The 27,536-nt window shown below is 51.2% G+C and overlaps 8 protein-coding genes and 1 non-coding gene across 9 annotated transcripts; 6 read left to right on the top strand and 3 right to left on the bottom strand.

Annotated features, from left to right (window-relative positions):
- The first annotated feature begins 1,050 nt into the window (after nucleotides 1–1,050).
- On the top strand, nucleotides 1,051–5,083 carry SMAC4_07015 (uncharacterized protein). Its single transcript, XM_003349615.2, has 2 exons — nucleotides 1,051–3,605; nucleotides 3,669–5,083. The coding sequence occupies exons 1-2, from the start codon at nucleotides 1,332–1,334 to the stop codon at nucleotides 3,951–3,953; spliced, it is 2,559 nt and encodes an 852-aa protein (XP_003349663.1). The 5' UTR covers nucleotides 1,051–1,331; the 3' UTR covers nucleotides 3,954–5,083.
- An 851-nt stretch (nucleotides 5,084–5,934) lies between these two features.
- On the top strand, nucleotides 5,935–8,086 carry SMAC4_07014 (uncharacterized protein). The gene is made up of 4 exons (XM_003349614.2): nucleotides 5,935–6,208; nucleotides 6,410–6,549; nucleotides 6,645–6,773; nucleotides 6,843–8,086. The coding sequence occupies exons 1-4, from the start codon at nucleotides 6,151–6,153 to the stop codon at nucleotides 7,080–7,082; spliced, it is 567 nt and encodes a 188-aa protein (XP_003349662.2). The 5' UTR covers nucleotides 5,935–6,150; the 3' UTR covers nucleotides 7,083–8,086.
- A 325-nt stretch (nucleotides 8,087–8,411) lies between these two features.
- Nucleotides 8,412–10,373, bottom strand: SMAC4_07013 (uncharacterized protein; the record flags this gene model as incomplete). The annotated part of the gene is made up of 8 exons (XM_066090549.1): nucleotides 8,412–9,098; nucleotides 9,171–9,445; nucleotides 9,514–9,583; nucleotides 9,644–9,703; nucleotides 9,761–9,862; nucleotides 9,933–10,003; nucleotides 10,107–10,217; nucleotides 10,352–10,373. The coding sequence occupies 8 exons, from the start codon at nucleotides 10,371–10,373 to the stop codon at nucleotides 8,412–8,414; spliced, it is 1,398 nt and encodes a 465-aa protein (XP_065946049.1).
- A 1,054-nt stretch (nucleotides 10,374–11,427) lies between these two features.
- SMAC4_07012 (uncharacterized protein) lies at nucleotides 11,428–12,261 on the bottom strand (the record flags this gene model as incomplete). Its single annotated transcript, XM_003349612.1, has 2 exons — nucleotides 11,428–12,113; nucleotides 12,189–12,261. The coding sequence occupies 2 exons, from the start codon at nucleotides 12,259–12,261 to the stop codon at nucleotides 11,428–11,430; spliced, it is 759 nt and encodes a 252-aa protein (XP_003349660.1).
- A 4,354-nt stretch (nucleotides 12,262–16,615) lies between these two features.
- On the top strand, nucleotides 16,616–16,702 carry SMAC4_13220. Its single transcript is given in 2 exon segments — nucleotides 16,616–16,661; nucleotides 16,670–16,702. It is a non-coding gene; the product is annotated as a tRNA-Lys (tRNA).
- Nucleotides 16,703–17,381: 679 nt separating this feature from the next.
- Nucleotides 17,382–18,947, top strand: SMAC4_13219 (uncharacterized protein; the record flags this gene model as incomplete). Its single annotated transcript, XM_066091319.1, has 1 exon — nucleotides 17,382–18,947. The coding sequence occupies one exon, from the start codon at nucleotides 17,382–17,384 to the stop codon at nucleotides 18,945–18,947; it is 1,566 nt and encodes a 521-aa protein (XP_065946048.1).
- A 2,327-nt stretch (nucleotides 18,948–21,274) lies between these two features.
- SMAC4_13218 (uncharacterized protein) lies at nucleotides 21,275–22,540 on the top strand (the record flags this gene model as incomplete). The annotated part of the gene is made up of 1 exon (XM_066091318.1): nucleotides 21,275–22,540. One exon carries the CDS (start codon nucleotides 21,275–21,277, stop codon nucleotides 22,538–22,540), a length of 1,266 nt encoding a protein of 421 aa, XP_065946047.1.
- An 853-nt stretch (nucleotides 22,541–23,393) lies between these two features.
- SMAC4_12897 (uncharacterized protein) lies at nucleotides 23,394–24,586 on the top strand. Its single transcript, XM_066091142.1, has 4 exons — nucleotides 23,394–23,450; nucleotides 23,556–23,691; nucleotides 23,736–24,221; nucleotides 24,320–24,586. The coding sequence occupies exons 2-3, from the start codon at nucleotides 23,673–23,675 to the stop codon at nucleotides 24,170–24,172; spliced, it is 456 nt and encodes a 151-aa protein (XP_065946046.1). The 5' UTR covers nucleotides 23,394–23,450; nucleotides 23,556–23,672; the 3' UTR covers nucleotides 24,173–24,221; nucleotides 24,320–24,586.
- Nucleotides 24,021–27,329, bottom strand: SMAC4_12841 (uncharacterized protein; the record flags this gene model as incomplete). Its single annotated transcript, XM_066091102.1, has 1 exon — nucleotides 24,021–27,329. The coding sequence occupies one exon, from the start codon at nucleotides 27,327–27,329 to the stop codon at nucleotides 24,021–24,023; it is 3,309 nt and encodes a 1,102-aa protein (XP_065946045.1).
- Nucleotides 27,330–27,536: the final 207 nt, after the last annotated feature.

Raw genomic sequence — 27,536 nt, 5'->3', positions numbered from 1 at the left:
ATGTGAAGTGTTGTATCAACAACGGTCCCACCAAACCCCTCCCACTTGCAGAGCTGATAAACGGTGGGACTTCGGCCGTCGCAGAGTATCAATCAGGGACAGCAATTGGCGGGCTTGCCAAGGTAGCGTGTGTACTTACTATTTGTCTGGGCTTCTCCGTTAACCGGAAGAGGATCGTGGCGGGATGCGGGAACTGGGACAAGAAAGGGGAACTTTGAGACTTTGAGCGATTCTCAGATCAGAAAAAAATACTGCATTTGCGAAAGCCTTCTGGACCGATCCCTGCCCGCCGCTCAGGGTTGTCCGAGTCGTTCAAGTGGAAACCGTTGGGAACCGCTCTTGGACTGGGTCCCGCGATCTGGAACCCCGCCGTGAGACCGCCCGCGAAGAGCTCCAACGGGGGCGGCGGACCCCGAAGGCTGTTTCCAGCGAGAGCCATCAAGGTGAGATCTGATGGGATGAAATACTCACCTACTGCGAGTTAACTGATCGACCTTGGCAACCCCACGATTTTTGTCTCAAACAATGCCTGCGGTGCCGGTATCCGTGCTTTGCAATTGGAGATAAAAGGTCGTTGTACGTACACAATGAGACGGGACGATAACATCAAAGGCTCTTTTTTAGGAAACTCGATTAAGAAAGAGGAGTGGGCATAAGCGTGCGTCTCGAGGGGAACGGCAAGCACAGACCACCACATGCATCTGCAGGGTCACCGTGCTAACCTTCTCTTTGCCTTTGCCCCTGCCGCCGCCCAGTCCCGCCGCCCTGCACGCGCACCGCAGCGAACCACTGAACACACACAGGGCCACAGGGCAGGCACCGTGGTGGAAAAGGTGCCGGGAGCAGATTGTGGGGTTTCCTCACAATGACACCCGCTTCCACTTCGACTTCTTCCATTCCCAAAACATTGGATCGACCAAGGCGAGACGGAAGCGCAACACCGCAACCTCAATCGTCGCAAGTCAACTACACCGCGCAAACATTAAGGTACCTACCTCGCTCCAACCAACAACAACCTCCCCGTTTCGAACCTTACCTTATAAGCTCATGCCTCCAGCTCCCATTCGCCGCTACAACCACCGCATGAACCGGCATTGACACGCGCCTTAGACGAGCTGCGCGCATCGGACTTCCACCCACAACACGTTTACTTGGCCGGAACTGCCATTGACCGACATCTCGACCTTCAGCCGCCAAACTTTCCACAGTTTCCCCGCATGTTGCTCTAATACTATCTCGGCGTCCCCGCAACCGATTCACATCTCCATCGCTGTCCAAGCTACCCGTTAATCGAAACTTCGTCCCCTTGGTGGTCGGCCACAGTCAGCACAATGGCCAGCCTCAGCGATTACGACTTTCCCCCCAAGAAGCGCGTCACCACATATGGAAAAGCTGCGAGAAGGCGAGTCGGAGCTTCAACTTCCTCACTCTCCGTGAACAGGAGTGCATCCTCGATTTCGGTCAAGACGAACCAGAGCGAAGAAGACATCATCACAAAAGCCTCTGTGACTGCTACCGTTACATCTCCATCACCACCAAGCTCGCCAGAACCTCGACCTACTGTATCTCGTACCGCCAGTTCTAGCAACAGAGGCAGGCTATCAGCTAGTTCGAGACAGAAATATGGTCGAACCAGCCAGCCAAGGCTCCACGACGAGTCGCATAGCCAGCCACTGCCAAGTAGCGTAGAAACCGGCGAGGACGATGCTAGGGCAAAGAAGAGAAAGATCACTCGGACATATTCGGAACAAACAGACGTACTGGCAGGACCATACTCGACCCCCGACTCATCGCCGTCCAGCACCGAAACGCCCGTCAATGTTTCGAAGGAACAGATAGCAAAACCACTACCGGTGGCGAGGGTGCAGCAAAAGGCCGTTAACACGCCCATAAAAGATGTCAAGATGGCGGATGCTTCCTCTTCCCAGTCCCTCCTCACAAGTACGGCAACAAAGCATCAAATTCCGCTACGCCTTTCGTCTACTAAGCCAAAACCACAACCATTGCCCGTGCAAAGGAATCCTTCTCCCTCGCGAAAAACAGAGGACTCTGTTACTGTTGCGCCGCAACGGCGGAAGCGCTTGATCGATGCTTTGGTAGCCCAAAAAGGAGAAGACAGTTCCTCCGATGAAGACGACAATTCTTCGCTGCAAGAGAGCCCCCGAGGCAAACAGTCCCCCAAGTTCCAAGATCCAAGCTCGCCTAATCCTTCAGCCATGACCCCGTCAAAGAGACTTGCTCGACCAATACTTGCGACCAAGAAATCAGGTCCCAAGTTCACGTACACGCAGCAAAGGTCAATGTTGGCCGAAAGGGACCCGTTTTTCGATGGGGGTGGATTAGGTAGTATGGGGACAGATGAGAGCTTTTCTGGTGGTGCACTATTCAACATTGGTCGCATGACCAAAAGTGCTGCTCTCGACGTCTTCTCATTCGAGGACGAAGAAGACGAGACAGTCAACACAGGAGCCGTTCGTAGTATTCACGAGCTGCGACAAGCCGGTGCCAACAGCCGCTTTGCGGACGAAATCGAGGATATCTTGGACAGAGTGGGCTCACCGTTGGAGAAGCCTTCGTCATTACGAAGAGGCGCTTTGTTCGAACTTGCTCAGAAAACGAATGAAAAGTCGTTTCGGTCACAGCTTCGCAATCATGGCGGCGCTGATGATGTGTTCAAGTCACTCGATAAGGAGACGGACCTCATTGGTGGTTTTGCAATCGCTGCGGTTGTCGCGAACATGTTGGCAACGTCGGCTTCAACGCTGTTACTCCAGCAGCTCAAGGCCCAAGGCTTCGCAGCTCTGATTGAGCGACTTCTGGGGGAGCCAAGAGATATTGTTCTGTTGGCGAAAGAGAGGAAGCAGAATGTGTCGAGAAACGGCCAAACAACACTAGGGACGATCAAGGCCTCTCTGCTGAAGCTTCCAATATGGGAAACCGCCTTGCCTGAGCTTGTATCCCCCAGAACGCTCGCGCTCAAGTGCCTAGACTTGATCATGCGGCAGTCGACTCAGATGTCAGATGAATTTCAAGTCTTCTCCTCGGAAGTCACCGATCAGCTCTTCGCAATTTTGGCCGCTGGTGCGTCCGACCAGGCGTGCTGGGATTTCCCGAAAGAGCAAGCAGCCATCGACTTCTTCCTCGCCTTGTATGTCCTCGAAGGTCATTCCATCTACGCTATGCAGTCTCACCTCAGCCCCAAATGGACGACTCAATACGTGCCGATTGTGGCCGATGTTCTGGAAACAACCTTGGCCCGGCCTGCGGACAAGTTCAACGATCTCGAGAGCCTCGCCCTCAGGATTACGCTTAACATGACTAATCACAACCATGATGCCTCGGGAACGCTTGTCAACAAGGGGCTCCTCCAGAACCTGGCGCAATCGGCATGTGTTGCCTTTGACGTTGTCTTGAATTCCATGAAGGCTGATGCCTTCCTGTCCAAAGTCTACGAGTCTCTGATTATGATGCTCGGTGTAATGATTAACTTTTGCGTCTATTACCCGCCGGCTGGGAAGTCTCTTGACACGCGAGCGGGTTCGCCGGGGCCACAGCTAGAAAAACTGATCCAGCTCTATGCTGATTACCACTCCAAGACCTCCGATGTAAGTTGTCTTTCCACAGCATGCAAGGCACTAAGACCAATACTAACACAAGAGATATCACAGGCGGATTCCAAGGAGAAAGCTCAGCTCAATGTTGCCCTCGGCTACCTTGCCATCTTGCTGGGATACCTTTGCCTGCGCGAGCCTATCAAGGAGAGGTTCATCTCCGTTCACCCTAAGAAGAGCATCCAGCCGTTGGTGGACTCCCTCAACGAGTTCATTATCTACCATCAGAGAGTCGAGGAAGCCCAGGGTGGATCTGGGGAAACGAAGGAGGGTGACGAGTCTTCTGCTATGGCGCGTCTCCAGAGACTGGTCAGCATCCTCAAGTCAGAGTCTAGCGTCTGAAACACTATCGATGATTAATCACTCGAAGGGCTGGACAAACATTCTGGCTTCTATGAGTGAGACATGGCGTTGCTTTTATTGCTTTTTTTCCGGGGAATTTCAACTGGTTGGTCCACGGTTTTGGGGTTATGGGCTGCGGGTTTGCTACGATACACATGGGGTTTGTTCTGGTACGGAGGAAGGGTCTGGGTACTTACTGGAAATAGAGTTACGATTTACGTGCGGGAAGAAAGCTGACATACTGGCTTCGTACTGGCTTCAACTGGCTGGAGAAGTTGGTTGGGATGGTGCGTAATGTGGAGAAGAACATTCAGGATTCTTCAGGATGGCGGAAAACTTTGGTCATCACCAACTTCAGCGCAAGGAATGGATTCACTTGGTTTGGTTTGGGATACATTCGGACGGTTTCCAAAAGAAACTGACCACCTAATCTGAACACACAGTTGGGCCTTTGGCAAACATTCACCATAGGTGATGGTAGAGTTTTTGTAAACATTATCTTGTAACAATGTCTTTCTTTATGGGCATTACATTGTCCGGACTGGACGCCCTAGGTATAGACGCAAAAGACGGGATAGTCTCTGTTAGCATGATGCAAAGTTCGGTCCGCTCGCTGTGGTCCGTTGTGACACAACTTCCGGTCAAAAAGAGGCTCGGATGGTCGTAGATGACTCCGGAGCTTCGGAGTCGTCATGGAAATCAGGGTCCAGAGATATGGTAGTACACAGATAGTGAGCTAGTCTGCCTGCTTCTCTATGAATCTATCCGCAGTCGATCCCGTCATGTTGCTGTGAAAACTTTCCACTTCAGCTTGTTAAAGCGATACCCCAAGCGTACGTATAACCTACAGTACGTTGATTCAACACCATACCAGCTGTAAACGCGTCACATGCCACCTTCAACTCTCATTTCCCCAAAAGGCATGGAAACAACTGGTCCCTTCATGCCGCAGTTCGTGGTTCATGACCGAATTTCAGGGTCCAGGCCTGGTGTTTTAGAGGCTTAGCAGTAGGAAAATGTGGGGACCTTGAAGGCGAACTTTAGCGACTTTCTGCTGAGCCGCAAGGTGCGGCAGGTGCAACGGAAGCAGTGGGGTGAGAAGGAAGGCTCCACTATATTACCTCACAAGAATCCCCGCGTACCCCACCAAGTTCCGTCCAATACAGGCTCGGCTGCCTCTTGTCTCTTTGTCTCTGGCCGCTGCCGCCGCTGTGAGAGTCCGTCTGAGACATGGCACGCGAGACAGGGCCGGCAGAGACGGTGGCAGCGACCGTGGTTACCATAAACCTGCCTGTCAGTGAGTTATCAGATCGAGTGTCAGCACTTGCAGTGTAATTGATGGAGCGCTCATGGGCGCAACGACAAGACGAGTCGAGTTGAGACAGAAGGGAAGGAACGACTCTTGACACTCGTCTCGCGTGGTCGTCAACGAGTGGGACCATGCACCAATGACTTGTACAACCCTGACAACGTATTTCCAGTCGGAGGTGAACCCTTGGGAAATCGGCGGCAGAGATCTCGTTTCTGGATTCGGTCACGGCTTTCATGATAATGCTGAAGGGGATCAGTCATACTATCACCGTAGACATATTATCGATGCAAGATCAAAATCCAATTTCATCTTATACGGACTTGAATATTTGTTCGGACTTGCCTAGTTCTAGGCGTGCAAACAGGGGCACCTTATTCAGTCTTTTTACGTAGCGGGCTTGCCGGACCGTTCTTTTCCTCAAGTCCCAGAACTCCGGTCCGATTTCCATACCAGTTTCAAGCGGGAAACAGTACGTACCTGCCCTCGCCTAGAATTACACTACACTACTACCGCAAACTGCCTAGACTCTGGCCGCCAAACTTGTAGGTGGCAGTGGCAGGGCGCTCTTTCCTTGTCTGGCTCACAAGCTTTCTCAATTGTTACGAGCCGGTACCACTCCGCTGTCGCCCGCCTGCCAGGGCCATTCAAAACAACAAATTGTTTTTCTTCTGAACTTGGACCACATCCCACATTCAACCTTCAACCTTCACAACTTTCACCAACCCTCACTCACCTTTTTCACCTCACCACTCCATCTCACGCACAGATTTTCTCTCCCAGCTTCAACAACCACGCGTAACGACTCTGGAATCAGTCGTATCCGCATATTCACGAGTTCGAAATCCCAAGCTCCTCGCATCCCACGTCAGTTGACGTCCATTCACAATGCCGTCCCCCGCCACAAAGCAGCGGAAGATCGCCATCGTAGGTAGTCGCTCCGTTGGTAAGTTCACCTCTTATGTTTTTTCACCCTTTCCCTCATCTCAATATACAACCCGCGTGGCTGTCACACTGCCGTCACCCTCGTACACCAAGCATACATGTCGGTGGCGTGAAAGTCGCAGAGCAGATGTGCTGCTTGCAACTTCATCTCAAAGTGATATGGAAGTGAAAGATGAACAACAGACGCTAACCGAGGTCACAGGCAAATCTTCACTCGCTGTTCGCTTTGTGGATGGACACTTTGTCGAATCCTACTACCCCACCATCGAGAACACCTTCTCGAAGGAAATCAGGTGGAAGAATCAGGATTACTCAACCGAGATCGTCGACACAGCTGGCCAGGTACGTTTTCTTTTTCCTCAGTCGTTTCTCACCTTGCCCAAATAATGGGGGTTTCCATTGGTGACGCATTTTACTGACATGGTCCACTTGAACAGGATGAATATTCGATTTTGAATAGCAAACATTTCATCGGCATCCACGGCTACATGCTGGTCTACTCTGTCTCTTCCCTTGCATCTTTCGAGATGGTCCAGGTTATCAGAGATAAGATTCTCAACCACTTGGTAAGTAGCGCCTTGTCCATCCGGACATTGTCTGACAAAATTCTGTGATCTTTTACTGACTTAAAACAGGGAACTGATAACGTCCCCATCTGTATCGTTGGCAACAAGAGTGATCTGCGCCCCGAACAACGCCAGGTCACCCCTGAGGATGGCAAGGCCCTTGCCGATAAGTACAAATGCGCCTGGACTGAGGCTAGTGCTCGCTATAACGAGAACGTCGCCAGAGCATTTGAGCTTCTCATCGGCGAGGTCGAGAAGTCAAATAACCCCACGGCGACCAACGAGAACGGAAAGTGTGTGGTAATGTAAGACAAAGGCAACCAGACCTTGTCTTCGCGGTCACTAGAGGGATGACCACATCTCTCACGAGCAGTGGCGCGCTCAGTTGTCGGACCTTTTCATGAGCTCCACGAGGCACATATCGGGGGTTTTCACGCACACATAAAGACGACACATTAGGCACATCTCAACCGTTACCAACGGTCATTATTTGCAGCACATGTTGCTTCTTACGGTTCACGACGGCACATGGTGGTGTGGCAACCCCATACAGCATGGTACGGACAGACGTCTCTTGAGACGTCGAACAGTCCTTGGGTGCTATCTTTCTCTCAAGACAAAGGGGAAATGGTTTGGCACATCTCGAAAAGGAGAGCAAGATCTTCTCATTACACGAGAGCTTGAGGGATCCGAAGCACAACCAGTCCTACCGCATGTGGAGCTTGGCCGCCCACTCCATCGCTGTTGCACGCAATTCTCACGACACATGGTTCTGTTTTTCACGGGAAGCACTGGCGCACAGTAGAGAAGTCAAGTGCTTTGTCTCCTTTTTTCTTGCTATCAAAGTTTTGGTTTTCCTGTTTTTTTTCCTACGTTGATTTACCCCTCGGTGTTTGATTTAAACGAGCCTCGGTCAGCTCAACTTTGTGGATATAGAGAGGGGGGGATTTCGGCACTATACCTTTGTTTCATGTGTTCACATCAATCTGGTGGCAAAGGCTGTCTGTCACCAATGTGATTTGGGAAATGATTGGATGGGGGTTTGAATCGGGAGAGGCGGCGGGTATCATTCTCCTTAGTGAGGTTTTGATGGGTTTTAAGGGGCAGTTGTTGACCTTTGTCTATATGGGATCAGGGATGGCCAGCGAACGACGGGCCATTGGTTCTCATGTCGGAACGATGCTTCTCTGGAGGGCACAGTTGATGTTGTATGGCATGTCTGCGAGCTATGTTTGTTCATAGTACAGTCGCATGTTCTCTGTACTTAGGCCAACGTTTGTATGTATCTGCCCTCGTTGATTGTTATCGAGAACTGGCGTACATATATCGCGATATGCAAGAAACTGTTCAATTGCTTCCCAAATTCCTGGACCCGTCTATCGAATTTTGCTTGCTGAAGTGAATCACTACACTAACTTGCCTACTGGAGATTCCGGACAACATACTTTTAGCACCGTTCACTCCCGTCCTCTACCGATATACGCTACCATATATGTACTATCCACGCCCTCGTCAGCATCCATATCAGTACCTTCACATTGTATTATGGCACGACAGCTGAACTGAGATGGTATCAAATCATTCAACCAGGACCACACAAACAACCTCAGCTAACCTAACTACAAGACATCCATCTTTTTATTGGCGAATAGGAAGAGCCTCCTCCTTCTTGGGAGCAGCCTCGCCCTTCTTGCCGCCCTTGCCCTCCTTAACCTCCTTGACGGGCTCGGGAGCGAAAGGGATGAACTCGGGAGCACCGGGGAGGTACTTGCGCAGAGGCTCGGGAACCTTGACACCCTCGGGGGTCTGGAAGTTCTCGAGGATAGCGCAGATGGTGCGGGTGGTGGCGGTCAGGGTGGAGTTGAGGCAGTGGACGTAGGTCTTCTTGATGTCGGTCTGCTTCTTGACGCCAAAGCGGATCTCGAGGTCGCGGGACTGGTAGTCGGTGCAGTTGGAGCACGAGACGAGCTCCTTGAACTCGCCCTGGTGGGGGAACCAAGCCTCGAGATCGAGCTTCTTGGCGGCCGCGTTGTTGAGGGCGCCCGAGACGATGGCGACGACGCGGTACGGGATGCCGAGCGACTGGTAGAAGGCCTCCGAGTTGGAGATCATGTGGTCGAACATCTCCCACGACTTCTCGGGCTCGGTGACGCAGAACTGCTCGACCTTGGTGAACTCGTGGACGCGGAAGATGCCCCAGACATCCTTGCCGTGGGCACCGGCCTCCTTGCGGAAGCAAGTGGAATAACCGGCGTACTTCAGGGGGAGGTCCTTGGCCTGGAGCCACTCGTCGCTGTGGAAGGCGGAGATGGGCTGCTCGGAGGTCTATTACACACACACAATAGCATCAGTATCTCTGTTGTCATACCAGTCACGAAGGGTGCCGGAGCCACTCACAGCAATCAGGTACTTGTCGGCCTGGTCACCGGTAACCTTATAGAGCTCCTCGTCGAACTGGGAAAGCTGGGCAGTCTTGGCCATCTGTTCCCTGAGCATGAGCTGGGGAGTCTGGAGGGGAGTGTACTCCCTCTCGGAGAGGAACTCGAGGCCGTAGTTGATGATGGCCTGGTTGAGGAAAACACCCCACTTCTTCAGGAAGTAGCCGCGGTGGCCGACAACCTTGACACCACGCTCGGGGTCATAGCCATCCAGCTTCCTGAGAACCTCGTGGTCTACAATATCCAGCCGTTGTCAGTCTCGCTTGTTTTGTATGCCCGGGTGTTTGTAGGGGCGAACTAACGGGAGAGGACATCCTTCTTCTCGAAGCTGACACCCTCGGGAGCCCAGCTGCGCTCGACAGTGTTGTTATCCTATATCCTTGTCAGGCAATTGTTCGAGAAATAGACATTGTGTTGCTGGGTAATATTAACCTCGTTGTTGGAGACGGGGACGGAGTCGTGAACGAGGTTGCCGATGGTCTTGACCTTGACCTTCGAGGGTGTTAGCCGCTGAACCAATGCTTATAGGTCGAGATCCGGAGGACATGCCTTGAGGAGCTTCTCCTTCTCAGCGGCAGAGTCGAGAAGATCCTTCTTCTCCTTCTCGAGGTCGGCCTTCTGCTTCAAGAGATCGGTGACGTCCTCCTTGGCCTAGTACGAGCGCAGTAGTGTTAGAGCAGCCGGTCGTGGAACAATTGTCGCGGATATGGGTGGTATATGCCTTCTTCTTGGGGCCAATCTGCTTCTGGACCTCGTTGATCTTGGCATTGAGCTGGGTGGCAGAGTAGGCGGCTATTACACACGAAGAGAGATCAGATCAGATGGAGTTCCTTTTTTTGTTTGTTTGCAGGGCAGCAATAAAGGGCATCGAGGGCGCAGGACAGGCAACACATACTCTTGCGGTGATCCTCCCAGAGAGCAATGACCTCGTCGACGGCCTCGACAGGAGCGAAACGCTTGCGCTGGCTTTCCCGGATCTTCTCGGGGTTGCCGCCGCGCTCGGCAACTATTCAGAGCACAATAACAGGTTAGCATGTTGGGGCGGGCGACATGTGCTTTGGAGACGGGAATGCGCCTGATGGACACATGCGAATTGGCGCAGGAGAATGTGGAGAGACATATGCGCTGAGGGTGCCATACTGAAATCGTTGACGTCGAGCATGTTTACGGGATCCTTGGGGGCTACGAAGCTATTCAAGGCTCGTCCTGGGATTGGCAAGTATATAGGGCTGGAGACAGAAGTGACGATGGTGTCGTGTCGCGAACCTTGACGGGACCTGGAGAGGAACACCAAATCGGCGGGGCAGAATTATTTCGGCGGGCCCAGCCCAGGCGCAGGGCAGGTCTTGGAGGGGAAAGTGGGGTGTGGATGTTCGGTATCAGGTACGCCAGGGGTCCAAAGTGCACGGCCAGAGCGATCATGCAGCATATTCCCGATATAGCGATATGCTAGAGTGACTCAAACGCCGAGCGACTCACTGTGCATTGTTACAACCACATCTACCAAGCACCAACATCAACATGAACCTCATTTCATCCGGTCTGTCACACCGAGGCAGCGTTAAATAACTCTGGATCCCAAAGAAATCGACGTGACTCTTAAGTCCACCAACACCGACGACAAGAAGCCATTCCGCCCTTCCAGTTATCCTTGCACGAAGAGACGCATCGCAACGACATCCTGTTCATCAGTACAACTGAGGCCGAAACGGCCCATGTTCTCGCCACGACACCCGGCTCGAATCAGTCAAGTTTCATCCTTCAACGACTCGATATTACACTATTCAAGAACGTCAAGTGTCCGGCCAAAAGATCACATTGTCAAGCGCACAAGGATGCAGTGCATGAGTTCGGTATTTACCTCCTATCATTACCCATTAACAATACAATCAAGTCCCTGAATCTTTCATCCCTTCGTGTACTCCACATTGTTTTCGTCTGATTCTCCCCTTCAATCTCATGTACAATTTTATCATGCATCTCTCATCTAATCGTTTTAGTATCACTATGTATCACTCGATTCCCCTGTTTCTCTTTTGCGTATCCTTCTAGTTTTGCCATATTATGTCCTCCATCGACTATTCTCGACCAGGGGCAGTCCTATGCCCCTAGCTCATGCAAGTGCACCAGCAAGCAATAAAGATTGTATCCCCCATGTTATACCATCAGGTGCGGAAATCACTAGACGATCAGTCCATTTCAGAAGAGCGCCCTCATTACCGCCAATTCTGCTGCTGGCCCGACCCTCCTCCCTGTGCCGGATATCCATACCACCCACTAGCGTCCTGGTGGCCGCCATGCTGCGAGTCGTCAGGTAGGGGAGCTTGCATGCTGCTCATATCCAGCGAGGCATCATAGGCATAGCCAAGGTTGTCAGGGTCGTTCGGATCATAAGGGTAGTCATATTCCCAGGCGGCAGCATCTGGATACTGCTGTTGATACTGGAACTGGGTCATGTCTGGATTTCCAGTGGTACTCGAGCTGGCCGCAGCCATGTTGGAGTTTGCGTAGGTCACTGCTGGGACTTGAGCATATGAAGTGGACGAACCACCACCGAAGACGGTTGAGGTGGGATACCCGGCGTAGTGGTTCGGGTCTTCGGGGACGAAGGACTGGCTATGTCCGTCAAAGGTCATGAATGCCGCCATGGGCTGTTGCTGCTGTTGGTGTTGGTGTTGGTACTGGTGTTGGTACTGGGACTCTTGTTGATTTGAAGGCGTTGGCCTTGAAGACCGGCTGGAGCTGGATGTGGTCTCTACATCTTTTGCGCCTGTCGGTGTTGATACCCGGATGCGAAGGTTGGTGTCAAAGGAGCTGTGGCAGGTGATGTTCATGCGAGCGCAGTTCTGGCATGGATCGCCTCCCTTACACCGGACCTTTCTCTTTCGACATGTCAAGCACCCTGTTCCGAGTGTTATTGATGGTTAGAATATGGCATGCTGAACGGATGGTTAGGGGGTAGGTGATGTTTACATACCGTGAAATGTACGTTTCAGGGGTTGCTGTGTGGCCTGTGCAGGATCCAGGCTGCTGCGCTGAGGTTCGGACATGTTTCGTTCAGTTGTGACGGCTTCCGTACAGCTTCTGTACAGCCTCTTCCCGGCTTGGCGTATGGGCTTGGCAAGGGTCTTGGCAAGGGTAAGGGTGTTACTGAAACGAAAAGATGACTCTCTCTCGGTGGGATGGCCCGAAATCTGAAATGCCTGTTGATCTGAACAAACACAGACACAAAAAAAACTTGAACTGCAGTCTCTCTGTATCTCGGGACTCGGGATGGAAGTTGCGAACTTTCCTTTCTACTTTAAACAAAACAGCAGATCGATCACGTATTATCCCCAAGAGCCTCAAGAAGAAAAAGAACCCGGTCGAGCCGAATTTGGAATCCATCCATTCGTGATTTGTATCGTCATCATCAAGTACATACACTAGCTCAGCCCTTTTTCAGGCATCAAGATATTATGCTTGTTTCTTTTGGCAACGGATGCAAAATCGCAGAATGACAAAAAAGGTTCTTCCCAAAAGATACTTCCTGCAACGTACATGCCATGCTTCGGGGTTAAGCGACGATGGTGTCGGGTGTGTGGTTGGGAGTGTGCGTTAACGGACGAAGGCCGGAGAACAGGGGACTAACGAGAAAATGAGAGTTTAGTCAGCGCAACACACGAGCTGGCACGACATTGACATTACCACTTGGTTTTAGCGCATCCCTTTTTCCACATAGTAGTAGTGTACTATTTACAAAGAACGTCAGGATTCACGGTCAGCAACTAGTCATTGTAGTATACGAACGCAATACCTGGTAGTGTATACACGGTACACTTTGTTGGTCGTGATGATTTGTGTGCAAATGTCTGTCTTGTCTTGGAACGCCACGAATTATTGGAAATGAGACTGCTAGTGGTACCCCTACTGGGTTAACTAGTTACCCAAGCCTTACATAACTTGACCTATGAAGATTGCATCACAATTTCACGACATTGGGTGAGCATTTGGTGTTGGTTTCTCATCGAGATGAATTGGGCCTATTCCATTACTATCTACCGATATAACAGCTTTTTCTTATGTCAGTAATCACTGAGGTGGCGGTTGAATATGATGTGATATCCGGTTACTGGTTACTGTAGACTGATGTCCCGTGGAGTCTTCTTTCAAGCTTCTTTCTTGGACCTGTTGAATCTCGAACATTCACGTACCTTCAAGTCACAATGCCGATTGTGGCTTGATTGTGAGCCTTACATCGGCGTGCCGGTTGTCGTTCATATGGATGTGGTCATAGTCTTGAGTCAACGTTGCAACGCGCAGCAGCTATCACCATGAAGACTTCGAAGCATGACCTACACAAAATGTCCCCTCTGTTCTCCAACGAAACCGAAGTGATGTTCTCAACCTACCCATATATGATGTTCCCCTTCTTCTCCACTCACAGACCAAGGATTCAATCGCCCTGAAGCTCTATCACTAACTTACCCTGCTGATGACCGAGCAAGGACTATCCGACGTGACATCCAAACATCCATGGCTTAGAATCCCCCGCGGAAAGGTATTTTGATCTAGAAGTGTCCAGACAGTAAGCACCAGATATCACAGATCGCCACAATAGCCACATAGTTAGGCAGTAGCGTTTCAAGAGACGAGACCAAATACCCAGATACCTAGATATGTCGGTGTACGGGGGCAAACCCAGACGTAACAAGCCAAGCCGGCTGCGGTCCCTGAGGCTGGAACCGCGGGACCGGAAATACGAGGCTGTCATAGGGCTGAGGGACCCGTGGGATTCGCCAGGGACGACGACATCTATAACGACACCATCAGTAACTGCTCCTTTTAGAAAGCAACAGTGGATGCTGGGCGGATCTGACATAGCGGTCTGCATCCCGGGATGATGGGACACGGCCTGCATCACGATCTCGACGTGTATAGGCCTACACAATAGAGGACGGCCATATCCAGACGGTGGAGTTGCTGACTGTTCCCAAGTCCCGAGATCATTATATGCATGTGTAGATGCCGCTTATGTCCGAGGTAGGCGACGATGGTATTGGGAAAGGTCGATAATGCTTCCCTGCGATGAGCGCGGCTCCATTCCGTTCACCACGCGACCACCAGCCCGCGCCGTCTGAACGCAGTGAGGGTGACACTATCCCCATCTCAGTCGGGATTCGGGTCCTCTCGGGTCTTCGGGAAGTGTAGCGATTCGGGCAGTTTGGTTTCTAACACTGCAGCAGCAGTAAAAGGAGGCTGAAAGCAGGCAGCGACATTTCAAATCTCAAAAAAAGTGAGATTGAGTGTACGTTGTGCTGCTCAACACCCGCCAGTTCGCCATAACTGCCCGATTTGGAAACGGAGGATGAGCTATGACATCAGTGGTCGAGTTGTCGAAGAGCTCGAGACATGCATGCCAAGTACATAGTGTAGTGGGATGGACATCGTTCGCTCGGCCATCGGATTGGATAAGTAATCATTTAATCGCTTAACTGTAGCCTGGGATGGGATTTGAATGGCTGCTGGGAGCTAATGGATGAAGCTGAATAATAATTGTCCTTCAGCTGGGACTTTTTGAGAGGATGCAAGGCGGGGGACGCCGTGAACAGCGGAAAAACAAAGCAACGGCAAAGCGGCAGCTGAATTTGAAATGGGAACACGGGCTGGGCCGTGATGTTGCACTCGCGCGCGGTCTTCCGTTCGAGCGAGCGAGAGCCTCATGCTGTTAGTCTCTGAGTCATCGAAAATCAAGTTGGTTGAAGGAGTTGGATTGAAGCTTTTAGGTTGACTTGATATCTCACCAAAGTGAGAGTTTAGAGTGAACAGGAAACGAAGAAGAAAAGAAATCCCATCGTCCAGGTCTCCGGGGAAGTGCGGTTGGCCGGGTCGCGCCTACGCACTTGCAGTGTGCTATAAATATGGCGGCTACGGCGGGGCTAACGTTTAAAAAGATCCTCGCTAGCACTTAAACGGAACCTCACGTCACGGCCTTAACGTTCCCACATCATATACAAACATGCTTTTATCACGTAACAATCTCTTATGCTAAAGTTCCCACAGGATTTGTGTCACGGCACGTAGGTCTCGAGGGCAGTGCGCACGAATAACCTAACAAATGTAATAAATAATTAACTATGGAGAGTAAAAGAGAAGAGAAGTGCGAGTCTGGCTGGCACGACTAAACACAAAAATGAAATAGGAAGTGGGTCCGACAGGTAAATGCAACAAATGAGGCATGTAGGTAATGCAGCCAATCAGAAGGCATGGCACCAAGCCATGACAATTTGGATGCCTGCATTGGGATTGTTCATCAAACAACGTTATATATCCTCTCCTGTTCCTAACAACTTCTTCAACAGTTCGTCTCAGTGGCGTTGAACATGAGGGAAATCCCTAATGACCACAGGATGGCGTTCGGATGACCCTTAATCTTCTTTTTACTACAACCTCTTTTCTTGACGCTTAAGTTCCTTCAATCGCATACTTGGACAACCTAAGAGTCAGCCTCAAATGGCAATGAGTGCTCATATAACCTGACACTCTTATATAAGCCTGCTTACCTAAGTGGATACGCTAAGATAAGCTTCACATTGTAAATAAATTCTTATCTAACCTACGCTCATTAACTTATATTTTCTTTTTCCATAAAAAAATAATAAGCTATTTATTTGAACTTCTTTATAGAGAAATAATTAACCACTTATCCGAAATTTCTTACGAAAAAAAATACATTGAGATTTATATCTTTTAAATATTTTCTATAATTTAGATCCTATTTATAATAATCATTAAATAATTGCGCTCAATACTTCGTTACTACGTACGTATACTCTCAAACTATTCTTAATATATCCTTGAATAATTTGTAATAAACTTTTGAACTATCTGCCATTTTCTTTAAAATATTTCATAACAATACTAAGACTAGCTCCTTATGTCACAGGTTGACATTGGCTATATAGTGTGCATTTCGAGTTCTGCCTTGCAAGCAGAACATCGTCCTATCTTTTGTAGGTAGGGCCGTCTGGGCATATGCATCCCAGCCTGTCATACCTTAGCTATTACTATTAAGTTCAATTTAACTGAATGGAATAAACTGATATCTATTAAATTATGAATAATAAATATATTAGCGCTAGAAAATAGCAAAGCTGCTGAATTTAATATATTAAATAAATCAAAAGATACAACTCTTTTAGTATTCGATACTAGCTAACTTTCTAATAAATAAATTAATTTACAATTATACTAATATTACAAAATTTCAATTATACTAGTACAATGTATTTTAATTTATTCTAAAGTTAATAGCATAAATCAAACTATTATGTTATTGAACGCTTTAAATTTATAATTTCAACTCGTAAATATAATCTACTATATTATTACTATTCCTAAATACTCAAAATCTATTAACAATAGGGGAGGATAGCTTAGTTGGGAAGATCTGAGCTTGGTTTACCTTTGGTGTTATCTAAAAAGTTGTAGGTTCGAATCCTGCTCCCCTTACTTCCATCTGGTTTTTAAAAAATCGGATAGAATCTCCTCTGCCTCCTTAGTTATATGTCACACGGACATATGCCACACTCTTGGTAGCATACGGGCATATGCTACACTCCTGGTGGCATACGGGTATACGCTACATTCCTGGTAGCATACGGGCATATGCCACACTGTCAAACGGGCATATGCCACACTCCTGGTGTCATACGAGAAAGACCTACATGTATGCAGATCGCTAGATGCCTTGGAGGCTCAGGTGACAAGGACCCGTACATACTAGATAGGTACCGTTTCCCTTTGGCATAAGAAGGCCTTGAAGCCCAGCCTTCCTCTAGAGGTTGAAAGGACCAACAAGGCCTTCGAGACCAAAGTAGTTTATCAGCTGAATTGAACTACTGTTCCAAGCCCAGAATACTGCCCTTGTCACAGATAAACTACTTCTCTCTCGAACGATCCTTATCCAACTCTTTAACACATCACCATCACAATGGCTTCACCTCAAGATCAGCCCGTCCCCTCGGTCGAAAACTCCTCCCTGGTCCTCTACCACCCAGGCGACTTCGATACTGTTATGACCAACAGCGATGATGCTATCCCCAGAAGTTTGGTCCAGGTTACCAACGCCCCTCCCTGGCTCATCGCCCTCCATGACCAATTCGCGGCGGCTCACGCCCAGGTGCGCGAGATGACCCTCTCCGTAGGGCACGAGCACACCAGAGACCTCACGGCCCTCAAGGAACAATACGACATCCTGAGGAAGAACTACGCCACTGTCACCGCCCTCTTCGACGCTGGTATCGAGGCCTCTCAAGCCCAGATCGCCCGCTTGGAGCAACAAGTCCAGCAGGCTAGCTCCCGCTTCGCCTCAGAGGTGTGGACTGCCATCGCTCAATACGGCGAGAAGGACGAAGAACGCCAGAAAGCCGTTTACCACCTTCGTGACGCCCTCACCAAGCAACAACAAGCCATCAAGGCGCTTCACGAAAAATCCACCCGCCAACAGCCCGTCCTCGGCCACGTCGAAACCTGGGCCACCGCCAAAGACGCCCAGCTCAATGACATCCTCGATAAGCTCGTCGACCCTCGTCAGCTCAAGGAGCTCGAGGAACAGATCTCGACGGTCCAACAGAGTGCCCAGAAGGCTATCCAGGAAGCCTTCGAGCGCTCCGGCCAACAAGCTCCCGACGCCGCCTCCATTCGCCGCGTGCTCGAGCAACGTGCCGCCACCAAAGCCCCAAGTTCGACCCACTACTCCTCGGTCAACAAGCCCCCCACATACGATGGAAAGAAGCTCGACTCCTTCCGACCTTGGTGGGCCAGGATCAACGCGTATCTACACGCGTACGCAGCCAGTTTCCCCACCGACAGTCACAAGATCAACTGGCTCGGCTCGATGCTCTCCGACAAAGCCCAGAAGTGGCACGACTCACGAGCGCGTCAGATCCAGTCCATGGGCGTAGAAGACACTTGGAAAGGATATTCGAGTGCCCTTGAGCGATTCAAGGATCCCTCAGAACGACACCGGAACGCGAAGAAGATGGAAGAGCTCAAGTACAACGGAGACACAGCTGAGTATCTCACTGAACTGCTCGACCTCAACGAAACCGTTGGCTGGGCTGGAACCACCTTCCAAAACCAGATCGCCAGAACCCTCCCCTCCAAGATCACCGAACTAATGTACTCGATGAGGGGAGGAGTACCCGAGACTGACGACGAGTTCATTAGCGCAGTCAGAGAAGCAGGACGGGTCTACGAGAACATGCTTCAAGCCCCGGGCTATCAGATGGGAAAAGGCGCGCCCGCTTCGAGGACGGAGCACTCGAAATCGGGCCAACAGCCTCGCAAGGATTCACGCTCCCCTTCCGACCCAAATCAATCCTCAAAACGACCCGATCGCTCAGCCAAGGACAAGAAATGGTCATCCAACCGCGACGCGCTGAAAGGAATCGATCAAGCGGATATCGACCAGCGTAAGAAGGACCAAGTCTCTTGCTGGCGATGCGGGCGGGACAGCCATTACACCACGGAATGTTTTGCAAAGAAGGATAACAACGGCAAGGACCTGCCCCAGCCAAAAGAACAACAGCCACGTACGGCCGCCGTCTCAACCAAACGCAAGAACGACGACCGTGAAGAAGAGGGAGCTGAGGCCCTCGATGACGAAGCCCAGTTCAAGAAGGCCAAACCGGCCGCGATCACCAGAGCCATGCAGACCATGGATATGGACCAAGACTCTGACTCGGATTTTTGAGTGGCCACCATGAAGCACCACGTGGATCACCTCGGCCTCACTCTGGTGTCAACCCCGTCGTTTGCACTCTGAAAAGGCTGAGCTTTAACGACGACGAGACAGAACAACCCCGAAAGAAACCCTGCCCTGAGCCTTACTCTGGCTCACGACCAATCGTACGAATGACCCTGCTCTATAACGACGTGGAACATCCTGTTCGCGTCCTTTTGGATCCAGGAAGCTCGATCCCAGTGATGTCATTTCACCAAGCACGTGTCTGGAAGCTTCCCTTAATCAAACGAGCCAACATCCGCACCCTTATGGGCTTCAACGCGGCGGTCGACACGATGGGAGGACGATACTATACCGAGGCAGTCGTATTACGGCACCAAGAAGATCACTATACCCGCCTCAACTTCGAGCTCTCAACAATGGATGACGAGTGCGACATTATTCTTCCCCACTGGTGGCTGCAGCAACACGAGCCCGCTTGTTTCTTTGACAAAACACAGGAAATCAAGTTCTCATCAGAATATTGTCAGCAGAATTGCACCAGCTCGATCGTCCTTGGGCTTCCCCCCACCATCGCCATTGCCAGCATCCAAACCGAGATTGACGCCGCCATTGCAGCAGTCCCCGAAGAATTTCGAGCCTTCCTCCCCATCATGAGCGAGGAAGCCGCCATGCGAATGCCAGACCACCAGCCCTGGGATCACAAGATCGATATCATCGACGACCAAACGCCGCCCTGGGGGCCTGTCTTCGCTATGAGCGGGCGAGAGCTCGACGCCCTCAAACCCTGGCTTGATAAAATGCTGAAATCAGGAAGAATCAGAAAGTCCACCGCCTCATGTGGCGCCCCCCTCATGTTCGTCGATAAAAAGGATCCCGACGATCCTCTCAGACCGGTAGTCGACTACCGAGCCCTCAACAGAATGACGGTCCCCGTCCGGCACCCCATACCGCTCATCACAGAGCTTCAGCATGCCCTCAGAACGGCCAAGTTCTATACCAAGATCGATCTCAAATCAGGATTCTTCCTGGTGAGAATGGCCAAAGGACATGAATGGAAGACAGCGTTCCGATGCAAATACGGGCTCTTCGAGTACGTAGTCATGCCCATGGGATTGATCAACGCGCCTTCAACCTTCCAAGCCATGATGAATCACCTCTTCATGGACCTCATCGACGCCGGCGTCCTCGTCTACCTCGACGACATCCTGATATACGCAGACACGGAAAAAGAACATGACCGCTTGGTTTTGGAAGTCATGAAGCGGCTGTCAGAAAACCACCACCTGGCTGTCGCACCCCAGAAGTGCAAATGGAGGGTACAGAAGGTTGAATTCCTAGGCTACATCATTTCCCCAGAAGGCATTGGTATGGCTGATGACAAAGTGAGAACAATTCTGGCCTGGGAGCTTCCCAAAACCTTGAAGGAATCACAATCCTTCCTGGGCTTCGCCAACTTCTACAGAAAGTTCATCAAAGGGTTCTCAACGCTAGCCCAAGCCATCTCAAAAGGTAACGCCCTGGATCGAAAGCTTTGGAAATGGACCGAAGCAATGACCAACGCGTTCAACGACCTCAAGAGAGCCTTCGTATCCGCGCCCGTCCTGGCACATTTCGACCCCGCTGAGCCAGCAATCATGGAAACCGACGCTTCGGACTTTGGGATTGGAGCAGTACTCTCCCAAAGGAAAGAGGATGGCAAGATTCACCCAGTCGCGTTCCATTCGCGAAAGATGTCGCCAGCCGAGATGAACTACGAGATCCACGATAAAGAGCTCCTGGCCATCGTCGACAGCTTCGAACGATGGAGGATCTACCTCGAGGGGGCAAAGCACAGGATCGAAGTCTTCTCCGACCACCAGAATTTGGCCTACTTTACCCACGCCAAAGTCCTCAACCGCCGCCAAGCCCGATGGGCAATCCAACTGGCCAACTTCTGGTTCATCATCAACTACCGACCCGGCCATTTGAATGGCAAAGCTGACGCCCTATCCCGTCAAGAAAGCTTCAAACCTGAGAAAGGGGGAGGTGAGGACCAGCCGATCACGACGGTCCTGCAAGAAAAACACTTCTCGTACTCAGAAGGAAGCAGTTTTCTCTTGTCAAAAGATAGGCTTTGCAGTCTCTCTACCCCTCGATGGAATGATGAGTTTATCAGGCAGCTCAAGGAAGCAAGAGTCAACGACCCGGTATATATGGAGCAGTCCCAGAAGGACGCAGACAAGGACTTTGAAAAGTTCGACGATCTCCTCTACCGAAAGAACCGCCTTTGGATCCCCACCAGCCTTCAGAACGAGGTCATCAACTCAGAACACGACACTAAGGTCGCCGGTCACATGGGTATGGATAAAACCATGGAGCTCATTACCAGGAACTTCTGGTGGCCCAAGATGGAGGAATCAGTCAGGGAATATGTCCGCGGCTGCCACGAATGCCAACAGAACAAGCCTCCTCGGCACTCCCCGCATGGTTTGCTCCAAGCCATGGAACTTCATTACGCCCCATGGAAGTCCGTTGCAATGGATTTCATTACGGATCTGCCCCTTTCCAACGGCTGTGATTCCATTTGGGTTATGGTGGATCCCTTCACAAAGATGGCCCACTTCATCCCTCTTAAGGTGGGAGAAAAGACAACAGAAGACCTCATCAAGATTTTCGCCCGCTCATACTGGCGATTGCACGGGGTACCATTGGACATCATTTCTGACCGTGACTCCCGGTTTACGGCCCATCTCTGGAAGGATTTTCTGAAGCTCGTCGGCATCAAGAGTCGAATGAGTACAGCTTTCCGCCCTCAGACCGATGGCCAAACCGAATGGCTCAACCAGATCCTCAAAATGTACCTTCGTGCCTTCATCAACTACGAAATGAGCAATTGGGAAGATTTGCTAGCCACTGCCGAGTTCGCATACAACAATACCATCTCGTCGTCGATTGGTATCTCCCCGTTCTACGCCAACTACGGCTATCACCCTGCTTCACACAACCCCCCTGACGGCGCCCCTCGCAACCCTGGGAGTCGCCTTTACGCCCATTGGATGAACCAGGTTTACGAGCACGCTCAGAAACATCTCGACCGCGCCCGTCAGAGGATGAAGGAGTGGGCGGATAAGAAACGAACGGAGGCACCGGTCTACGAGGTGGGACAGTTGGTCATGCTGAACGGTAAGCACATCAAAACCAAGCGCCCCTCAAAGAAGCTCGACAAGATGCTTCATGGCCCCTTCAAGATTTCACAGGTGATCTCCCCTACCGCTGCCCGGTTAACCCTGGCCAAGACATGGCGAATCCACGACTCCTTCCACGTCTCGCTCCTGGAACCCTATCGCGCTGGTAATCGGGAGATCCCCGATCCTGACCAGGTCTTGCGAGAGGCAGCCCCAGCGGTATCAGAAGACTACGAAGTCGAGAAGATCGTGGATTCCATGAGGGCTGAAACCAATGTGTTATACCGAGTCAAGTGGGAAGGATGGAACAAAGCCAGTAATCTCACATGGGAGCCATGGGAGCACTTCTACACTGACGGAGCGAAGAATCAGGTCATCGCCTTCTACGCGCGGCACCCAGAGAAGCCTCGAGACCCCAATGTCCCGACAAACTAACTCCTCCACGAGATCCCACCACTGTCCGGCTTACCTTGCCCAAGACCTGGCGTATCCATGACTCCCTCCACGTTTCGCTCGTCGGACCCTGACCGCGGTGGCAATCAGGTAGCCCCTGACCCTGACCAGGTCCTGCGGGAGGTAGCCCCGGCTGAGCCAGAAGACTATGAAGTGGAAAAGGTGCTGGACTCCTTGATATTCGAAGGCAAGGTTAAGTATCGAGCGAAGTGGCAAGGATGGGAGGAACCAAGATCTTGACATGGGAACCATAGGAGCACTTCTTTACTAATAAAAGCAAAAGCGGAAGTCATTGCATTCCACACCAGGCACCCAGACAAACCACGAGGCCTCAATGTGACGAACGGCAGTCTGATCTGCCTAAATGAGATAGCTGAAGGTAGTAACTATCAGTGCTGTTCGGTGAAGCCAAAAGGTTCACAACAAGTATGCTCGTAATACTGGTCTCGGTGATAATGATCTATTGACTACTGTCGAACTATCTGATAATCTGAGTTCTCCCGTAGTCCCTTTATACCTGCTCGCCCTCTGCGAGATATCTGTCTCCGGATGCTCTTGTCGAGCCCCATAGGTCTATCTACGGTGTGCCTGCGCGCAGTGGTTGAGGTGATCAGTTCTGATCACCTTGAGCAGCTGCGCGCCCTGTCTTGACTAACTGCCTGATCAGTGAACCATCCTGGTAGGACTGATCAGCCTTCCCTGTCTGTGCATCCTGGGTCACGGTTACACTGCCCAGCCTTCTGTGGCTGGTCCCGCCCCGGCGACCTGGTTGGCCCGTGTTCCTCATAAGTTCGTGACACGATGCTTCCCCTCCCTAGCCGACGTCCTCGACGGCTGATGGGGATTCCTGCGTTCTTATTCCCCACTACTCCCCTTATCCAGCTTGGTTGTGGTAAGTTCTTCTTTGGTCATCTCGTTCGCCATGTCTTCCCGAATTGAGAAGCGTCCTGCCAAGTCTTCCGTTCGGCGGCAAGCCTTGCTAATTCGTATCGAACAGTTTGGTTCTGCTGGCGTTCCTTGCCTACGTTGTTCACGTCGCGCTACTCTGTGCAAGAAGCTTGCGGGTTCCGGAAAGTGCTGGGAGTGTGTACGCAGTTCCTGTCTCTGCGAAACGATGGACACAGATACTGAGAGTTGGTTTCCCTCCCTGGTTCCGGGGTCCCGCTAACTTCTTTAGTGGCGCAAGTTTTCGAGGAGCGTGCTCGGGTACTGCACGAAATCGAAGAACTCTCGGATCGATTGATTGAATTACGCAAGAAGCGTGATGCTTTGACGGCGAAGGGTCAGGAGTTGGTTGGGCGCAGTATGGCGGAGTTAGAAGTGTTAGAGGCTGAGGAGCGGGCGGAAGAGCAGGCGGAGAAGCAGGCGGAGAAGCAGGCGGAGAAGCAGGCGGAGAAGCAGGCGGAGAAGCAGGCGGAGAAGCAGGCAGAGACGCAGGCGGAGGGTCGAGCAGCGGAACCCGCTACTTCCTCTGCCGTCGTGCCTGAGTTCGATTGGTCTTTGTTGGACGTGTCCGACCTGCCTGCCTCCTGGCTACACAGTCCTTCGCCTTTGGCCGGTCCGGGTTCCTTCGGTGGAATTCTTCCAACTTCTCAGGGCAGTTCAAATTCTTGATGGGTTCCCATGTGTTGTCTTCGGGACCGAATCCTTCCCACTTGATGAGGTATTCCAGTTTCCCTTCCTCGTTCCTTGAATCTAAGATTTGTTCCACATCCCATTCTTCTTCCTCGTCCTCGATGCTGACACTGGTATTGATCCTAGCGTTCTTTGGTGCGGGTTCTAGCAGCGATACGTGGAATGAGTGTGATCTTAGCTTCATGGTGTCGGGAATGTCCAGTTGAAACACTACGTCCGAGATTTTCTTCTTGATTTTGAAAGGTCCCACTCGTCGATCATCGAGTTTTTTGCTGGGTCGCTTCGTCCTAAGGTTCCTGGTGGATAAGAGGACTTTATCCCCCTCCTTAAAGCGAGGTCCCTCGAGCCTTTTCTGGTTGTAGTAGCGGCCCATCTTCTGGCGCACGAATTCCAACTCGTTCTTGAGTTTCTCGTGAAGCATGTGCAGTTTTTGGGCTTTGACTGAGGCTCTGGGAACATTTGAATCGGGTCCTTCCAATTGTTCCATCTCGTATCCGTAGTTTGCGAAGAAAGGTGTCACCTTCGTGGTTTCTGTAGGTGCGGTATTGTATGCCAATTGTGCCGTTGGTAGTAGGTCTACCCAATCGCTTTGTTCAAAGTTGACATAATTCCTCAGATATTGTTCCACGATCTGGTTTATCCTTTCGGTTTGTCCATCCGTCTGGGGGTGATAGGCCGTTGATAGCTTACTCTTGGTACCGAGCTTGGTCATCAATGCCTGCCAGAATTTGGATGCAAACCTGGTGTCTCTGTCCGTGATCCATTCCTTCGGCCATCCGTGTACCGAAGTGACGTTTCGATAGATCACGTCCGCAAGCCGTTCTGCTGACCATGTCTCCTTGTATGGCAGGAAGTAACTCCATTTGGTCAGCCTATCCACCATCACTAGGATGCTGTCGTACATGACTCCTGTGGCGGTGTCGGTGGATAGCGGCAGCTTGGTAATGAAGTCCATCGTTACCGAGCTCCACGGTCGTTCCGCGACTTCCAGAGGTTCGAGAAGTCCGTATGGCTTGTGTCTTGCAACCCTGGTTCTGCTGCATCGCTCGCAGGCCTGCAATGTTCGAGCCACCGCATCTTTCAACCTGGGAAAGTCGTAGTGTTGCCGTATTCGTGCTATGGTTTTCGTGATACCCATGTGTCCTCCAATCTTGGATGCGTGGATATCCTGGATGAGCGCTTCTTGCTGCTCCGGCCATACATAGGCCTTGTCGTGGTACCATAGCTTGTCGTTCTGGAGGACGACTCCTTCCTCCGGATTGTCCTCCCACCTCCGTCGCTCTTCGGGAGTGGCGGTGGTAGCTTGATAGTTGGGGCCCTGTAGTTCGGCCCAGTAGACGGCGCAGCACTCTACCCATTCCTGTAGTGGGTGTACGAGTGATCCGTCCGGCTGTTCCTGGAACAAAGGTGCAGAAGCTTCGGCTGCATCTTTCACATGGTCCGCCCGTCGGCTGAGCGCATCAGCCCGAGCGTTCTCCGATCCCTTCTTGTAGTTGATCTGGAAGTTGAACTCCGATAAGAACTCTGCCCACCGTGTCTGTCGTCCATTAAGTACCTTCGTGGTCGTGAAGTACTTAAGGTTCTTGTGGTCGGTGTAGACTAGCACTTCCTTGGTGGTACCGCTGAGATACGGTCTCCACTCTTGGAAAGCCTCGATGATAGCCAAGAGTTCCTTGTCGTGAATCGGGTAATTGCGACGAGGTCCTTCTAGTTTCTTTGAAAAGAATGCTAGCGGGTGTAACTTCCCCTGGTCGTCGCGTTGTCCCAATTGTCCTCCGATGGCGTAGTCGGACGCATCGGTCTCAACCTCAAATTGCTTGCTTGGATCGGGAAGTTTCAGTACAGGGTCTGCGGTGACTGCGTCGCAGATGGCTTGAAAGGCCTCCTGTTCCTTCTTTCCCCATGTGAAAACAGCTTCTTTCTTGGTAAGCTCGTACAGTGGTCTGGCAATCTTCCCATAATCGCGTATGAACATGCGATAGAAGTTGGTGAACCCTAGGAATCCGCGTACATCGGTCGCGTTCCTGGGCACAGGCCAGTTTCGTACAGCTTCCACCTTGCTTGGTTCCATTCTGACTTCGTTCTCCGAGATCAGATACCCAAGAAACACGGTTTCCTTCACATGGAATTCGCTCTTTTCCATGTTGACCGAAAGGTTGTGCTGGTGTAGTGCGTCCAGTACCTTCCTTACGTGCTCCTTGTGCTCCTCGAGGGTCTTGGAATAGATGAGAATGTCATCCAAATAGCAAATGGCGAACTTGTCAAGGTAGGGTCGAATCGCATGATCGATGACGGATTGGAATGTCGCAGGTGCATTAGTCAACCCGAAGGGCATAACGAGGTACTCGTAATGTCCGTAGGGAGTGCGAAATGCTGTCTTCCATTCGTCGCCATCTTTGATGCGAATGTGGGCGTAGGCGACTGGTAGGTCAAGGCGCGTGAAGTATCGTGCTCCTCCTAGTTGATTTCGAATGCGCGAAATCAAGGGTAGGGGATAACTGTTTCTCACGGTCTCTTGGTTCAGTTGCCTGTAATCAACACAAAGTCGTAGCTTTCCATCTTTCTTCGGCACGAAGAGGATGGGGTACCCTGCTGACGATGTGGATTCCCGAATGTGCCCTCTCTTCAAGTTTTCGTCCAAATACTTCCTCAACTCCTCGTTCTGCTTCTCGTTGGTATGATACACTTTGAAGAACTTGAGCTTGGCTCCTTCCTTGAGCTTGATCTCATGGTCCCACGGTCCTCGTGGTGGTAGTCCTTCAAGATGCTTGCTGACGAAAGCCGGGTGTCCGCGATATTCTTTCGGAATTGTCGCCTTCGGCTTTTCCGCCTGTTGGTTCTGGTAATAGTCAAACTTGTGCTGAGCATTGACTGCTGATACCTCTACCAACGTCACTAACCCTTCTTCCGTGACCTTGCCGCTCCTGTCGATGGTACAAATCATGACTTCCTGTACTGCTTGCGGTGGGGCCGTAGGAACATCGCCCCCAAGGCTTGCTTCCTTCCGTGCTCCGGGTCTCCCATCAGTGGTTGGGTGCGTCCGAGGACGCAGGCGGCCACCATCCTTCCAACTGATGTCTGGGTCGTATGCAACATGCCATGGGTGCCCTAGGATCATATCCTTAGTTGGCCCCATATCAACGACGTCGAAGCTGATTTCGACCGTCTTGCCTTCCACCGTGATAGGGAGTGGTATCGTTTCCCTCTTCACGATCTGTGTCTCGAAAGGTCCTTTTACCACAAAGGGTGCCTTCTTTTGTTTCCAAGGGATTCTCAGTTGGTTGACGAACTTGGGTGAAATGAGGTTCAACTGAGCTCCGGAATCTACCAGTGCGAGAGCTTG

The sequence above is a fragment of the Sordaria macrospora genome, chromosome 2, assembly GCF_033870435.1.
Source record: "Sordaria macrospora chromosome 2, complete sequence".
In the NCBI taxonomy this organism is placed as follows: Eukaryota; Fungi; Ascomycota; class Sordariomycetes; order Sordariales; family Sordariaceae; genus Sordaria; species Sordaria macrospora.
This window is presented reverse-complemented; position numbering and strand designations above follow the sequence as displayed.